Source organism: Arabidopsis lyrata (assembly GCF_000004255.2).
Source record: "Arabidopsis lyrata subsp. lyrata unplaced genomic scaffold ARALYscaffold_1, whole genome shotgun sequence".
Classification (NCBI taxonomy): Eukaryota; Viridiplantae; Streptophyta; class Magnoliopsida; order Brassicales; family Brassicaceae; genus Arabidopsis; species Arabidopsis lyrata.
The window spans coordinates 13,584,710-13,602,515 of NW_003302555.1; the positions used below are offsets into that span (position 1 = coordinate 13,584,710).

Here is a 17,806-nt window from a genome sequence, read left to right on the forward strand (position 1 = left end):
GCCGGGGACTGATGGCCGAGAAAACCTAATAGAGATTCTACGAAAATATGCCGCAAATGTAACAAAATTTGTATCAATTGTATGTGATTTCATAAGATATGGGGAATCAACTCTTGTGACCAATAAGAAAAGAGCTTATAATCCTCACTTAAAAAAAGCAGCCAGAGCATCATCAATCTTCCCATATCTCTCTCTCTTGTGCACTAGGAAAGGAAAATAACAAAAAAATGAAACAACAATGGAAGATATGAACCTCAAGTAATCACTAGATTGGCATAATGTGATGTGCAAGACCACCTTCACCTAATCGTTCTCTTTCATTGTCTTTTAGAATTAGACCTATTGTTTGTTAAGATAATGATAGTTGATAATTGGTTTTCCAAAAGCACAAATAATCAATAGCATTGCTTGCCAAAATCTTCCACAATCACCAAAAAAAGACTAGTTAACAGAAACAAAACACTTAAAATACAAGCAAAGTGTCAAATATTATAGAATAGAATATATTATTGAGTTGTGTTTTATATGAGAACACAAGATACATACATATAGTGTCAACATTAACATAATGTTAACACCCACATAATGTAAACTTTCCTAAACACATAAGGAAATAACTTGTACAAGAAGTAATATAGAGATCTAGAATATTCTTCGGGTTGGGCTTCACGGGCTTCACTTCATAATGGACTTTAATGGTCCATATTACTTGGTCCGCAAGATACACATCTTGCTTATCTCCAATACAAAGCTAAACATCAACAAACCAGTTTGCTTTGTGTTGAAAAGCCAACCGCTTAAATAATGAAAAAAAAAAAAAAAAAACCCAGAATTTGTCAAGCTATTAAATTAAGATCCTTGAAGAAAGGGATACATGCATAAACAAATCATAGAGTAGCAATACTTTCGATGTGTTCCGGTGAGATCCAAACGTAACATTCCCCTGCGATTCCGTAACGATGCCTAAACTCTTCATCGTCAGCAATTCCTAGGAGCCTAACTCTTCTTATGTCTTTTCTTTCTACATTGTAGTAGAAAATGTAGTAGGGTTGAACATCATTATAAGACAGGAGTTTAGGGGCAAAAATGATTTCACCAGCCTTGTTGGTGCCCGGGGAAGTGATATTCTTACCCATCCCCAAAGAGAAAGGAAGCTGAAATGTTTGCTTGGACCAATCATGTGTCTTGACATCCTCTAGTATCCATAAATCAAAAGATTGGAAATCAGCATAAGGGTGTCTTGTAATGGAAGCTAACTTCCCTTTGTATTCCATCAGAATTGATTCACCTCCCCACCAAACAACAGGCCTAGGCGCTTCGATAAAACTTAGCGTCTCAAATCTAACATCAAAACACACAATCACGGGATTTGCAGATCGGGTTGGGGTCCAAGCACCATAATAAACAAAACCATTGATGCATATTGATTTGGTAACAGTGTGATGAGGAGGGCTGATTAACTTATTGCGTGTCCATGAAGATTCTCCTCCTCCAAGTGTTAAAACCTCGTGCATCAGGTGATCAGGAGGCCGATGAGGATAAGACACCATGGTCAATGATTTGAATTGATCTCCAACAGGATCGTATGCCCAGGATGTGCGTGCACCAGTGAATGGTAGGATGTTGAATATGTTGGTGCTGGGGTTAAAGACAATGAACGAACCACTCTTAATACACCCGATTAAGCCATGGACGGAAGCACAGTAGGCGCCGCGCGCGACACATGCTCACAGAAGGTATAGTCATATCGAGATTGGTTGCCAAAGAAGAAGATTTCTCACATTCGTAGGAAGACGAGAAGACGAACAAACGCCTGTCTTCAAACTTGGCTTGTGCACCGCAACCGAAAGTGACTATAAACCGCGATCGCGTCGTGGAGGACAAAGCGTAGTAAGAATCAACGAAGCTTTGGCTTCGTATGATAGAAGACCACATCTTTGACACGCATAGGAACTTGAAAAGAGATTTTGCTGGCAATCTAGTGAGTATAGCCAACTCTAGGTCAAGAGGGATGGGATCTACCTCAATAAGTTGTCTCTCCTCGCGTTTCATGGCGCCTCCCAAACAAACTATAGATTCTTTTCCAAACTTGAACAAAGGAGCAGAGGAGAGGAGGAGTTTCTTTTCCTTTCTTTACTTTTACTTAAGATGCACAAACTAGGTTTTAAACCTTGTATAGTTTCTTATGTTGTTTATTAATACAATTTTGAGGTTTCAATTCCTTTTTTTTTACGTTGTTGTTATCTTTTACTATATTATAAATTAATGGGGTTTCATATAAACCTATGGTTACACCCATAATTTTTCATGTTCATAAAAAATCTTCAAAATTACATGGATTATTCTCACCAGATGTGAAACGAGAAAAAGATTATGTTAACATGATGCTAGTCAAACATAATTTCATTTGTGCTGTCGAACCTACTCATCTCTTCCTTGGCGGTTTAAATTTCATTTGACCTTGGTTTATTGTCTAATTCGGATAGTAGAATTTATTATCCTTTCGGGTTTTGTGACTATTCGGTTCGGATTCGGAACCAGATTTTTCAGATCGGTTTTCGGATTTCGGATTTTATGCTCCGGCCTAGGTCTAACGTTGTTGTTTATGTTTTCACTTTTCATTAAGAAAACGAGATGACAAATAAAATTATAGTTAATGTGACTTGTTATGTACAGTTAAAGACTATTTTTGGTCTTATTAGTGTTCTTTTCAAAGTCTAATGCCATAAACCTTATTAGAGTAAAATACGTACTAAAGAAAGAAGAGTTGTATTAACAACTGTTGTCTCATAATACAAAAGATTTTAAATTACCAACAATCTGCACTCTAACGTTATAATATGTTTGAATCAAAAATAGAGGGGAGAGAAGCAAACTTTGAAAAGAAATCGTAGATTGTTGTGTGAGTCTCTCTCACCGACGCTTCTTTCCTTCTCCATGTCTTGATCGTCTTGGAGCTTCGTCTTCGTCTTCACTTTCACTCTCTTCGTTTCTTAAACTGTTTCCAACCTCAAACTGCTCCATGTCATGTGATGTATCCTGATTTTGTTGATCCGCCCCCACTCCTCTCTCATCGCTTCTCTCAGGTGTTTTCCGGTTGGTGGGGCCAGGACGTGCTGATGATGTTGCTGGTGGATAATACATCGGCCTGCCTCCTCGAGGAGCGTTTCCCATTCCTCCCATATGCGGGCCACGTCCGCCTCCCATCATACCATAACCGCCATGTGGAAACTGTTGCGGAGGTCTACCCGGAAACATCATCCCGGGTACTGGTCCTCTGAAATCACCACCGAACCTCGGTCCATACGGTCCAAAGGGTCTTGGACCCATGCCAAATGGATCTGGCATACCGTTATATCCACCAGGCCCATAGGGAAATGCATCGCCAGGGCCCATTACCCCAAGCGGGAAACCTCCCATTCCAGGCATTGGTCTGATTCCGCGTCCTAGAGGCATTTGAGGCGGCCACATCATTCCTCTTCCCCTTCCTCTGCCTTGAGGACCGCCCGCCATGCTCTCTTCTTCCTCCTCACTTTCATCTTCTTCCTCTTCCTCTTCTTCGTTGTCTTCAAACGGCACAATGTCTGGGTTCTCAGCTCTGCTCTCTGGATTCACACCCTTCGCTTTTTCTTCTTCTCGTTTCGCTTCTGCAGCTATGGAGATTGCCTTGGATTCATGGAAAAACGAATATTAACAATCCATGATGAAGAAACAGAATGAAAATCCATGATGAAGTAATATAATGAAAATCCTAGAAGAAACCAAAGTCACCAATAAAAGAGCATATGGAGCTCAGTTCTTCACTGTTGATAAATTATACGCTTAAGAGCCATGAAAGAACAAAGTAAACAACAAAGAGAGAGAGTGGGAGAGAGTATATACCATAAGATCGCTATCTGGTTCAAGATAAAGCAAAGAAGCAAGCTGTTCACCGACGGAGGGCTCTAACTCCTGACAGTCTCTGCTTATCTACGGTTATTGAACCAAAAGAGTAAAATGAAGGTGTCTAGGTTACATGCAAATACTAAAAAAGCATAAACATTACACAACGACCATTAGCTAATAGTAATCATTGTATCAGTGGTAACTTGTAATGTCTAGCAAAATATTTGTGTAACCGTGCGAGTTAACATGGGACAATTTAGACCTTTGCGGAGTGTATTGATATAAACATCCTTATTTATCATGCACTGTATCTAACAAACGATACTATTCCCAGATAGGAGAACAACTAGAGCAGCGTAAGAAAAACATGGTGAGAAGTTCCGCGTACCTTCACAGGTAAGTTTTCGTTGTAGGGATTCCTCAAATTCCGAGTTTTGTGGAAGGATAGTTCGCACAACTACAATGGCAAGAATTACAATCAATCATAGAAGTCATGTTACTGCATGATTTATGAAAGCATCCCCTTTACTCTCAGTAGCATGTGCCAGAGAAGGACTAAATGTAATAGACTCAATCGCATAGAGAAGGACTAAATAAACCCAGAACTCAGAGAAATGACTATTAATTAGAAGGGAAAGCTTAGTCACAGGGTATACCTTTAACCATTTAACTGAAAAGTTCCGGCCATACTGTGCAGTTCCGTGTTCATGTTTCCAGTTTCCTCCACCAATGTAACTACCAATTCTTGATGTCATCTTAGCACAGCCCTATAGCATCACGTGAAACAAAGTTATTTAGAATCATAACGCTGCCTAGCAAATACTCTATGGAGAAGAAAACTACAGAAAGGCAACCATCGCTGCACATGAACAGGGAATTTGATCTTTCAAAGTGTTCATTATTATAGGCTTACAGTAACTAATGTTTAATCCAATAAACTACCTGGAAATGCCGGGTCCTGTTGACAGAAAATATCAAGATCACATTTTCCACAGAGTCGAAAGCTTCATTAAGTTTAGATTCATTGCTCCTTTGCGTAGCCCATACTCCTTGTTGCACAGATAATTCAAAATTTTCTCGATTGCAACTCTTAACTACAAAATACCTGACAAACCAAGATCCTAAACTACGTAAGGGATTACCAATGAAGAGTAAGAATATACCATAAGGTATATATACAGTTAACGAATCCATACAATCAAACAAATAACAATTAAATCAAACTTAATATCGAGCAGTCAAGATGAGCATCTTCGAAAGCCGAAATCCTAGACAACGTTTGAAGAATTCCATTCTTCTTCACACAATGATTTCAGATCAATTGTATGGGATTTCAAAAGATATAGCTATATGAATTACACAGTCTCTTACTAATATCTGAATAAGATTACGTTATAGCCAAAAAGCAACACTAGAGCACAAAATAGGCAATCAACTCTAGGGGACCAATCAGAAATGAAGTTGTAATCATCTGAAATAAAGAAAGCATGACTCTTAGGGTCGCAGGAGTCCTGCTGAAAACCACTGGCAATTAGGCAATTGAGTAGAGCACTAAATAAATGAAAAAATGGTGCTATATGTATAGTAGCTTTACTGAAACAGTAGAGAATAATCGGTATGCTTCTGTTTGACATAAATCTTTAAAAACTATGATCATCTATCAAATAAAATATTAACAAAAACCAGTATATGTATACCACCATTTGTAAAGCCTATCTCCCACATTTTAGCTGAAGGAAGAAGGGTACCTGATGGAAAAAGGAGAGTAATAATACTCAAAAGCAAAATAAGAGAGCAAAGCCAGCCCAGAAGCAAGTCGATTTATTGTTTTATAACAGTTGATGTCAAATATAATCTCAGAATTTTACCTAGCTATCAAAGAAAAATATCCTAATATCAGGTAGATAATATACCATGAAGTTAAAAATATATACCTGTGTATATAAAGTTTTAAAGATTCTGAACTTGCAAATAACTAGTTACATTCTAAATTGATCAAAGCTGTTATAAGAAACCAATGTTTTGATAATGGACCAATAACAACTTCTTGATAAATAATAGGTATACATAAACATAATTTACATAACCCAATTAAAAACCTTAGGACTCTGAACACACCTATTTACCCCTTGAGGCAAAGGATGAGATGTTCTGTTTGTTTGATCAGCAGGATTTGGTATCTGAGTCTGGCTGACCTGGTGTTGTGACTGCTGAGGTTGTTGTTGTTGTTGCTGCTGCAAGTTACCTGCTTCTTGTGGCTGGCCTTGCGTCAGAACTTGCCCCTGAGGTTTATCTTGTAGCTGTGGAGCAACATTCCGTGGTTGATAGAACCTATTTGGCCCATAATTGTATGATGTCAATTGTTGTATCTTCTGAAGAACTTCCTCAACAGGTGGTGGAGGTCCAGGAAGCTTTGCATGCCTGTACCGACAATCAGGACCATTGGGACAAAATCCCAGCTTGTACCTACAAAATATAATCACAAGACATCATCTGTCAGAAAAAAGCTAACCAAAACTAAGAATCAACACAATCTCAATCATCATCTACTGCAAAATTGAATCATCAACCCTCTTAGCATCAAGTTCAATCTTATACTGAGAAAACGGAATTTATGAACATACATATTGCATTCTTTGATATCTTCATTGGTATGTTTATACACACAATCCTGCTCTCGACATTCACCGTATAACCGGAAAAATCGGCAGATTGGCATACGAGCTTTGTCATACTGGTGGAGAAACCCACAGGCGTCACCTTTCATACACAGACCTCGAAGCCAGTGTCTGCAAACAGTCTGCCGGAAACTTCTTCCCCTGCCAGCTCCAGCCACCGTCGCGGAGGAGTGATCGTAGGTCGGTGCTACGTTAACAGCGGCGGAGGAAGAGTTATCAGGCGGAGCAACCGGGACTGAAGCGGAGGGCTGAGCAGGTCCGGAATCGAGACCGCCTTCGAAATCGAAGCTGAGTCCATCAGCGTCCTCCATTCAAGTTTTCTAGGGTTTGGAAGAAACGAACAGAGAGATCAATCGGAGGATTCGAGCTTCTGATGTTAGAAATAACAAGGTTTTACGCTTTTACGACTCAGGCTCGGTTCATCGGTTATAGCAGATTGAACCGGTAATTTGGACAGTTTATTGAACCGGTAATTTATTTATTTGTCGGTCTAGTATTTGTGATTAACTAAAGTCATCTCGTCTCGTATACACAAGTAGTTCGTTGGAGAGATTAATTTTTTTTTGTGTTGATAAAATTATTTTACAAATTACAAGTCACATGACCAAACACTTATCACATAAAAAAAAAATTAATATAAAATTGTTCTCTAAACTACTAACATTCTCGAGTCATATAATTTACACCTCCTCGTACAATAATATGAACTTCGTAAGACATTTGAACAAAGTAAAAAAAAACTTCGTAAGACCAATATAAATAAATTCTTTGCATAAACAAGTTATTGATCAACTTACTTAAAAGGTTGAAACCGTTTAATTTCTTTCGTAGTCTTCACTTGTCCAGCAAAACTAATACTTTGATTTTTTTTATGTAAAAACTATTAATCATCTTCTTGACTTTATAAGTTAGATTATCTCAAATGCCCAATTCTATATTTTCTCTATTTTAGAGGAGATTTTGCTCCAATGTGTGTCTCTAAAATAGAGTTTCCTCTAAAATAGAGAAGAGAGACAATAAATGCATTTATATATAGAGTAATCTAATGTCTCTCTCTCCTCTATTTTAGAGGCATACATTGTAGCAAAATCTCCTCTAAAATAAAGGAAATTATAGAGATAGGCATTGGAGATGCCCTTATAGAATGTTCGCAACGATCTTTACATCAAAATTCTATTCTGATTCTTCATTTATCGCCTATAGCAATCTTTTGGATTTATACCAAAATTATGATGCCAATTGGTAAATATGGTTTTAAAGAAGGATTTTTTTTTTAATGTAGATAGTTGAAATTTTTATTTTCGTGAAAAAAATGATTGGTTTGTTTGTAGGCATCCAAAAAACGGTATGTACATGTAAAAAAGAATGATATGTGCTCTAATTTTCCAAATAAAATGATACTAGTAGATATCATTATAAATAAATATTAGAATAAATACCTAAATGAATATATATATATATATATATATATATATATATATATAATTAGAGAGTCTTCTCTCCATCTAAAATGTCCACATAAGCATCCATGTCATCATATTTTATATCTTTTAAAATTCAAATGATTATATTTATGCTTAAAAATTCGCATTGATAAAAGTTTTAAATTAAAATTTCGCGTAACGCGCAGATACATAATCTAGTGTTATAAATAAAGAAGGCATGCCAACTCAAAAGATAATTAAACTCTCTCCCATATATTGGCTCTTATTAGTAACAGTGCATAGTGCATACACAATCTATTTTCTGCTCCAGTTTCTATGCTAAAGTTATAACTAATTACCTTCATATTCTTCTGCATAGGAGACCACATAAGCATTTGGTGAACCAAGACCGAGCATCCCTGGCAACAACTCTCTTTGCCACTATATTTTGACATACCTCTGGTGCCACAATCTCACGTAAGAAGACCAATATAAATAAACCATTTGCATAAACAAGTTATTGATCAACTTACTTGAAAGTAGAAACCGTTTAATTTTTTTCTTAGTCTTCACTTGTCCAACAAAACAAATACTTTTTTATTTTTTATGTAAAAGATACGAATTATTTTCTTGACTTTACGAATTATGGAATCTTCGCAAATAGCAACGGTCTTTACATTCAAAATTTTATATATTATGATTCTTCATTTATTGCCTATAGCAATCCTTTGGATTCATTACTAATAAAATTTTAGATTATGAAGCTAATTGGTAAATATGGTTTTAAAGACTTTAAAAAAATGTTTTTAATTTCTCATGAAATATAAAATAAATGATTGGTTTAATATTGCAAGCATCCAAAAAAACGGATGTACATTGTACATGTAAAAAGGAATTTTATGTGATGAAATTTTTGGAATAAGATTGTAAATAAAATGATAGTAGTAGATATCATTGTAAATAAAATTCTATTGTTCTTTGATCTTCATTGTTTTCATCTTGTCTACCTATATCATCATGTTCATCAAAATAAATATATGGAATTTGAATGAAATTGTGTAGCCATACTACCTTGAACCTTTACTTTGTACTTTCTTATTTTATCTAGGCCTCTAGGGTTATTTTTGTTCCAAAATTCGTTGTTCCCATTGTGTCCTGTTATATATGTTCTCAATCGAAAAGAAAACTCTTATCTTATATGAGAATGCATTCCCATCTAGAATGGTAATTTGGAAATGAATATGGATCGATAAAAGATGAACGAAACAAGACGCAAATGATGCTCATCTTACGATTGCATGTGATTTGAATCTCAATATATAATGCAATATTGCCATGTTAGTACTTAGTAGGTCAAAGAAATAGACCTACTCTCTATACAAAGAAGGGAACCATGGGTGTTCAATAATTGGTTTGTTGCGATGCAAAGGTGGGAGGACATCCCAACCATTGACTTTCTCACAACAATAAACTTATGGGTTCAGTTTAGAGGTATCCCTTTACCCTATGTCTCAAATAGGACTGTTAGACTTATAGCAGAAATACTTGGTGAGTTTGTTGAAACAGAGTTTAATGAAACTATCTCGACTCAGATTTCCTTCATTCGTGTAAGGATTAGGTTTGAAATCACTGACAGCCTTAGGTTCTTTAGTCGACTTAGTTTTAGATCAGGAGAAACTGCAACAATCAGATTTCAATATGAAAGACTTAGAAGACTTTGCAGTAACTGTTTTAGAATGACTCATCATAGAGAGTTTTGCCCTTTTCTTCCAAGAATTCCAGTGAACAGGGTTAATGCTCCTGAATCAGAAAGAATTGGACATTTCAGAGATGGTTTAAATGATGAGATTTATAGATCTGCTATGAACTCTCAATCTCAAATATTTGATATATCTTTCCCAGCTCCGATGACTCAATATCCAAGAGCTGTTACACCACCTCCAAGAGTTAATAGGCCATCACTGAATACTGAAGAATTAGAAGATGCGTGTCCATACTTTCAATCATCAAGATTTCACTTTGACAGGCCAATTCCACAATATCCTTCAAGGCGTCAATCTTCAGATGGATCTAGCAGCTCTTCACATTCTGTGAATGAAGCTATCACACCAGTCTCCAAGCAATTTGAAGTTGGAGAAAGTTCCAAGAAAGGAGGGAATCAGATGCCTCCAAAGAAGCGTTAAAGCACTCTGCAAATTCTGTCAAACTTTTTGGTATGTTGTAGGTTCAAGCAAAGGAAACTTTTGGCTCTTGCAGTATCCTTGTGCAAGAAGAAAACTGCTACTTTTGATGGTTGTTCTAAGCTTCTGCTTATGAATTAGCTTAATGTCTAAGTTTGTACCTTTAAATTCTCGTAGTTCTTTAGGGATTGTCAATATTCGTTTGATAATCCAAAGTTTGTTATGTTTCTGCAAAAACTCTTAAGTTATGTGGTGGATGTCTCCACTTTTGTACCTTTTTGAATGCTTATGATGATATAAAATGAGACTTAGAGAAAAAAAAAAAGTACTTAGTAGGTCCGAGTAGAAAAAACGAGTCAAGTTTATAATTCGACGAGTTGAACAAATTAATAAAACGTATTAAATTGCAGTCCATGAACCCCGACTTATTTAAATTCTAAAGGACTAAATACCAACTATACTACCAACTAGGTGATTGCCCGCGCGCATGCGCGGGAAGAATGCTGTATAAATGGTAAAATCATGTGAAATAAGGGATTGTTTAGGTGTTACTTGGTAGTGTAAGAAAAATATGGTAAATTGTTTAGGATTTAGTGTGATAAAATTATGGAAAATGATGAAATTTAAAAAATTCAATAATATTATAAATGCTAAAAAATAATAATAAATCATCTTTTAAAATCATTCACCAACAAAATAAGAAATCAACGAACATCATCACTCCATGGCATTCTCCTTCCGTGTGATGATCGGTACTTGGTCATTTTCAGGATTCCTGACATCCGATTAAGAACACCATAAACAGTGAATGTCCAGTCGCCAACTTTAGAGTTTTGATTGTAAACGGAAAAAAAAAATACTTACCAACAAAGCATCTCGTCGGTAATACTGAGATCCGGATTCAACATAATCCTCGTACTTCCGGTAACATTGGTACATCTCCACCTATGTTCCTGTGATAGCTCTAATTTCACAAACTTGATAATACATATCACTGTGTTACGTGAACGTTGCTTCCATAAGTCATAGAACTCGACTGCAAGGTCACCCGTTAAACGACACTCTAGATGGATACACCTAATTTTAAGATTTGAAGAAGTCATAAGACATTATATTCTGGTTTAAATCTTTAAAAGAATAGTGACTTACTCAGTATCACGTAAACCAAAGTACAGCTCAAAATATCCTCCTTGAGAATGTTCCACGGAAGGAACAAAAACCAACTCTCTCACGTTGACAATTTTGCCAACAACATCTATGAAACACACACATGAATAATACAGTCAGAACATGAACCGCAAATAAACTCCAAATGCACAAATAAATTTATAAATTAGGCTTACCAACGCAAATATTCGGATTAACAATACCACTCAATATACTCACAAACTCAGTTAGATTGAAATAGGTTCTACTGGAGCACATATTAATACTTTGCACTAAAGTGTCCGAACGAAACACAATCTTGAATCTATGCGGTACTGGTCTCAATATGCTGTTAACCCGTGATACATCAAATTTTTTAATGCTCACCCACTCATCGATTATCAATCTTGAAAGATAATTATCAATTAATTCATCACGAACAACGGCTTGGATTTGTGTGAACTGCAAATAAAACGTTAAAGACAAAACCAATTCAATTTAATATCGAAAACATGTATAGCAGGTAAGTTATCAAAAAACTAACATGCTCGTCACCCAAAATCATATTGAGCTCTCTACCCGTGCCACGCGAAACAGACCAACAATTCAAAATCTTCACCGAGACAGACCACTCACCCATGTTAGGGTTAAGAGACGCAATACGAAAATAACCACCATCACATGAATCAGATGTAAAAGGTATCATTGTAGAACCCATAACAAAGGATTACGCGGCTAAATATTCCAATGAGGTATAAATGCGGGATACATATATGTAGACCTAACGATTATTTGGAAAGAACATAAAAATGGAAAATATATATTAAAAACTAAATCAGAAAATTAACAAAAACGAATATTGATTAAACGATATAGAATTTATCCATAAGATTAATAAATTAAGTTTTAAAAAAAGAAACTAAATCTCAACAGTTAAACTGAAATATATACTAACGAAACTTAAGGGTAAAAAATATCACTCTATTATCAACACCATAATAATAATATATACAAATGGTGTAAGTTATTAGGGACGCAAATAAAGTTCCATTTTACCTAACGACGGAAACCAAAACCACACGATGCATTTTGAGAAACAACTTTTTTGAATGAGTAATACAAAAAAACTATAACTAATGACAAGCTATGTATCATGTATGTCACCTCAACAGAGTTTCTAACTAATATCATATAACATCTTTCAGACTAAATTACAAAAACTCACTAAAGCGAAATATATATAGAACTATAACGCATATCCAGAAACTATACTATATAAATAAAATTGTAACTATTAAAAATGTCAATTTAGTATTTATCACAATCGATGCATATCATAACAGTATCCCGAATTGTAGAGATTTTGTTTATTATTACACGCGATTTTCCATAATAATCGCGATAAAATAATATTTTTTTCTTTCTTTTCGGTCGTGTTGATGTAGTAGCTGTTTTTTTTTTTTTTTTTTTTTTTGTTCTTTTTCTTTGGTTTGCTTATATATAATAACGTGAATAATAATAATAAAACAGAGGAGAGAGTATATATTAAAATGAAACGGAATATCTAAAAGCAAGTAGATATATCGAACTATAAAATACGGTACAGACGACGTCAAATCGTAACTGGTTATTTTCTAATTATTACTACAAAACAGTACAGTTAATCCCATTCAATTTTTACCGCATACGAACATAATAAAAAAAATTACAGAAGAGATAAGCGATGATAACCTACACGCATCGTCTATGTGTCGAGAAACATGATAACAGTCGTCGGAAGTTCTAAGTCTTTGTAATAATGATAGCAAACACAGACGCATTATTGTTCAACTATCAAAGAAAATTACGCATAAACAGAAATATTCTAGAAAAAGTTATAAATGAATATCTTAGAAAAAGTGATACAGCAACAAATACATGTAGTTAAAAATTATGGATTACGCGGTACTTCGTATATAATTCGCATTACGAACATGATATAGTCGATAATCACATTAAATACACAAGAAAGAACAAACTCAATTAAAATAACAAATTTATAAATAATAAATCATAAAGGTTAATAATTCCCAAAACGATAAAATGATAAAATAAATAACACCAAGACACTATTATATTGATAGTATTAGGTGGAATAGTAAACCAATACCGAAACTATAACACCGATAAAACAAAACCAAGACAACGATAACAAATCTAGGCCAATATCACATTGACATGTCATCACATTTGTAAGTTAAGAGTCGGCGAACTATACCAAGACGCACACCTTCAAAACCGGCATGATGGAATCCAAGATCACCCATCACCTTACGCATAACACGAAAACCATACCACTCTAATTGCACATCGGATAACTCCAACCCTAGTGTAATAAAAAGCAACACCTTTTTGAGACACAACTATCAAGTCAAACAACATCTATAAGTATTTAGTATTGATGATAGATTAATACCAGGATTATTACGCACGATTTTTTGTTCAGCCAACACATCACCACTCAAAACTCGATAGCAAGCGTCCCATACCGTGTGGACATTAATGCTTTTATAGAGTATCAACGATTCAACAAAACGAAGGCGTAGATACGCCGGGCATAAACGCCAACTACTGATGACAATATCATTAATACACTCAAGAGTATCTTCATTGGTGTTCATTAAAATCTCATCACACTCAAGACCGTCAGACGGGTATGGCTTCATACCAGCAGCAACAAAACGCTTCAAGATAATAATAGACAGCACATTAGTATCTTATTACATGAATACAAACTGACTATATATATAATATATGTACATCAACTATTAGTAAGATAGATATAAATTATCTCACCCCATCACCAAAATACTTCATGCGCAAGTCAGCATAATTCTGGAAGATATACAAAATAAAGTATAAGCAATATAATTTATATTACCAACATTTATCAAACACGTAAATCGGAACGAATGTTACCAAACAATAAATCGAACTACACACTATATAGAGTTACCAATTAACCTTTTTAGTCTGCATCAGAGGGTCCAATGATTTTGCCTCCTATACAAATCAACGAAGATATAAGTTTTTTTTTCTTTTTATTTTTCTGTTTAAGCTTCGAAACATACATATCGAATATAAAAATTGACAACATATACCAAGCTGTAGATATCTGGACAAAAGATATCTCAAGTATAGAGACTTCAACTGTGTCCGAGATTCCTATTTTATATTTGTCAATATTTATGGATTATAATTTGTCAATATATATAGAGTATAAATAGGAATAAAATGCGTAATATTATAAGTAAGAACCCAATAATAATATACCAGGTAAAGTACAGCCAAAACGTAGTCTTTATCGGCCGACAATGCACCTAGATCCGAAAGCACATCCTTGAACTTATTATTTACAAACAGTATAGCGTTAGATAAAGATAAAGTAGTTGAATCATACATTATATATTAATAATATACAACTACATAGTAACCAAGTAATTCAATAATTACCTCATCTAACGATAGAACTGCAGCACTGGCCTCGACATGCTAGGAATTCAAATAAATATAAAATTCAACATTGTGTTGTTAACATCAATATATAGAGACGATAAAAACGTTACTAATTAACGACCGTGTCAGATATTTACCAGGACAGAAGAAAGATCAACTGCAGCAGACACATCATCGAGATACTACATAAGAAAGAAACAATGTATTATAACTATTTGTATGAGAATACGAATTCGCTATCAACATGGAGACGAAACAAACATGTTTGTAGCCTACCTCTTTGAAGTTTTCCTGTGTATAAACGTCAAATATAAAAGTTAGATTTAAAAGATTAAAAGTTAATAAACAAAAAGAAAAAACTAACACACATGATCAAAGGAATATATACCTCGACGTCAGGGAGACACGAAGAATCGGATGTAACATCCTTGTAAATAAGATAATAATACAATTATCAATTAATGTTAGATAAGAAATAATAATTAGTATATAAACTCATATGAAACAGTTAGTTTTAAACAATCAATATGTACCAGAAATTGAGAAAGGACCCCATCACCGCATCCGGATCCCTATTCCAGTAATTAAATTAACCATATTAGATACCAATCATACGAACAATAAAAACCAAATCACACAGAAACAATACTACACAGTAAACAGAGCATAAATTATAACCGTATATTTCATTGTAGAACTTTTACAACAACTATAAACGAATGTCTACAATTTTCGACCAGGACACAATCAGTATTTATAGAAGAAGAGCATGTTGTACAGTTTGTTAGGGTTTAAGAAAAATATAGAGATCTGCCATTATCTAGACAATTACAAATCAAGATTGTTTGGAATATTTCTGTATTTATCGCATAATATAAGTTAAATATACCTAAATGGATACGTCTAACAACGATATTATACGATATCATCGCTAATACAAAAATGAAATAACACTATATATATACATTTGTAAGAAGAAAATTTACGATTTTATATTATGGATCTACATACTATTTTATATAAACTAGGTGATTGCCCGCGCACATGCGCGGGAAGAATGTTGTATGAATGGTAAAATCATGTGAAATAAGGGATTGTTTATGTGTTACTTGGTAGTGTAAGAAAAATATGGTAAATTGTTTAGGATTTAGTGTGGTAAAATTATGGAAAATGATAAAATTTAAAAAATTCAATAATATTATAAATGCTAAAAAAATAATAATAAATCATCTTTTAAAATCATTCACCAACAAAATAAGAAATCAACGAACATCATCACTCCATGGCATTCTCCTTCCGTGTGATGATCGGTACTTGGTCATTTTCAGGATTCCTGACATCCGATTTAGAACACCATAAACAGTGAATGTCCAGTCGCCAACTTTAGAGTTTTGATTGTAAACGGAAAAAAAAATACTTACCAACAAAGCATCTCGTCTGTAATACTGAGATCCGGATTCAACATAATCCTCGTACTTCCGGTAACATTGATACATCTCCACCTATGTTCCTGTGATAGCTCTAATTTCACAAACTTGATAATACATATCACTGTGTTACGTGAACGATGCTTCCATAAGTCATAGAACTCGACTGCAAGGTCACCCGTTAAACGACACTCTAGATGGATACACCTAATTTTAAGATTTGAAGAAGTCATAAGACTTTATATTCTGGTTTAAATCTTTAAAAGAATAGTGACTTACTCAGTATCACGTAAATCAAAGTACAGCTCAAAATATCCTCCTTGAGAATGTTCCACGGAAGGAACAAAAACCAACTCTCTCACGTTGACAATTTTGCCAACAACATCTATGAAACACACACATGAATAATACAGTCAGAACATGAACCGCAAATAAACTCCAAAAGCACAAATAAATTTACAAATTAGGCTTACCAACGCAAATATTCGGATTAACAATACCACTCAATATACTCACAAACTCAGTTAGATTGAAATAGGTTCTACTGGAGCACATATTAATACTTTGCACTAAAGTGTCCGAACGAAACACAATCTTGAATCTATGCGGTACTGGTCTCAATATGCTGTTAACCCGTGATACATCAAAATTTTTAATGCTCACCCACTCATCGATTATCAATCTTGAAAGATAATTATCAATTAATTCATCACGAACAACGGCTTGGATTTGGGTGAACTGCAAATAAAACGTTAAAGACAAAACCAATTCAATTTAATATCGAAAACATGTATAGAAGGTAAGTTATCAAAAAACTAACATGCTCGTCACCCAAAATCATATTGAGCTCTCTACCCGTGCCACGCGAAACAGACCAACAATTCAAAATCTTCACCGAGACAGACCACTCACCCATGTTAGGGTTAAGAGACGCAATACGAAAATAACCACCATCACATGGATCAGAGGTAAAAGGTATCATTGTAGAACGCATATAAAAAGATTTCTACGTTTGTCAATAGTTTTTTCGTGAGCTTGTAGATAACCGTCAATTTTGTTCCTTTTTCGTTATCATTGTTATAGCCAAGCTCATCAATCATCAAACGATTTCTAGGTTTATAAAGATCTCTTTCATTAGACTGTAGAAAGCCGTCAATTTTGGTTCTCTTGTTTTGTTTTTATGATTATAGCCAAACACATCAATGAGCAAATAATTTCTACGTTTATCAAGTTCTTTTTCATGAGCTTGCAGAAAACCGTCAATTTTGTTCATTATTTTTCGTTATTATAGTTATAGTCAAGCTAATCAATCTGCAAATGATTTCTATGTTTATCAATTTCTCTTTCATCGGATTGCAGAAAGCGGTCAATCTTGTTTTGTTATCATGGTTATAGCCACCATCATCAATGAGCAAATAATTTTTACGTTTATCAAGGGCTCTTTCATTAAGTTGCAGAAACCCATCAACTTTTTATTTTTTAATCATGGTTATAGCCAAACTCATCAATCAGCAAATGATATTTATGGTTATCAAGGGTATTTTTACAAAGTTGCAGAAAACTGTCAATTT

General features: G+C 34.6%; 3 protein-coding genes across 3 annotated transcripts; 1 reads left to right on the forward strand and 2 right to left on the reverse strand.

The window, feature by feature from the left end:
• Positions 1 to 887: 887 nt before the first annotated feature.
• LOC110224390 (F-box protein At1g30790-like) lies at positions 888 to 2,052 on the reverse strand. The gene is made up of 2 exons (XM_021010432.1): positions 1,732 to 2,052; positions 888 to 1,667 (listed from the first exon to the last, which is right to left on the reverse strand). Exons 1-2 carry the CDS (start codon positions 2,050 to 2,052, stop codon positions 888 to 890), a joined length of 1,101 nt encoding a protein of 366 aa, XP_020866091.1.
• A 680-nt stretch (positions 2,053 to 2,732) lies between these two features.
• Positions 2,733 to 6,952, reverse strand: LOC9326934 (30-kDa cleavage and polyadenylation specificity factor 30). The gene is made up of 7 exons (XM_002893572.2): positions 6,510 to 6,952; positions 6,004 to 6,351; positions 4,828 to 4,990; positions 4,542 to 4,652; positions 4,274 to 4,342; positions 3,883 to 3,969; positions 2,733 to 3,666 (listed from the first exon to the last, which is right to left on the reverse strand). Exons 1-7 carry the CDS (start codon positions 6,872 to 6,874, stop codon positions 2,914 to 2,916), a joined length of 1,896 nt encoding a protein of 631 aa, XP_002893618.1. The 5' UTR covers positions 6,875 to 6,952; the 3' UTR covers positions 2,733 to 2,913.
• Positions 6,953 to 9,302: 2,350 nt separating this feature from the next.
• LOC110225378 lies at positions 9,303 to 10,492 on the forward strand. The gene is made up of 2 exons (XM_021014958.1): positions 9,303 to 9,478; positions 9,890 to 10,492. The coding sequence occupies exons 1-2, from the start codon at positions 9,409 to 9,411 to the stop codon at positions 10,168 to 10,170; spliced, it is 351 nt and encodes a 116-aa protein (XP_020870617.1). The 5' UTR covers positions 9,303 to 9,408; the 3' UTR covers positions 10,171 to 10,492.
• The last annotated feature ends 7,314 nt before the right edge of the window (positions 10,493 to 17,806 follow it).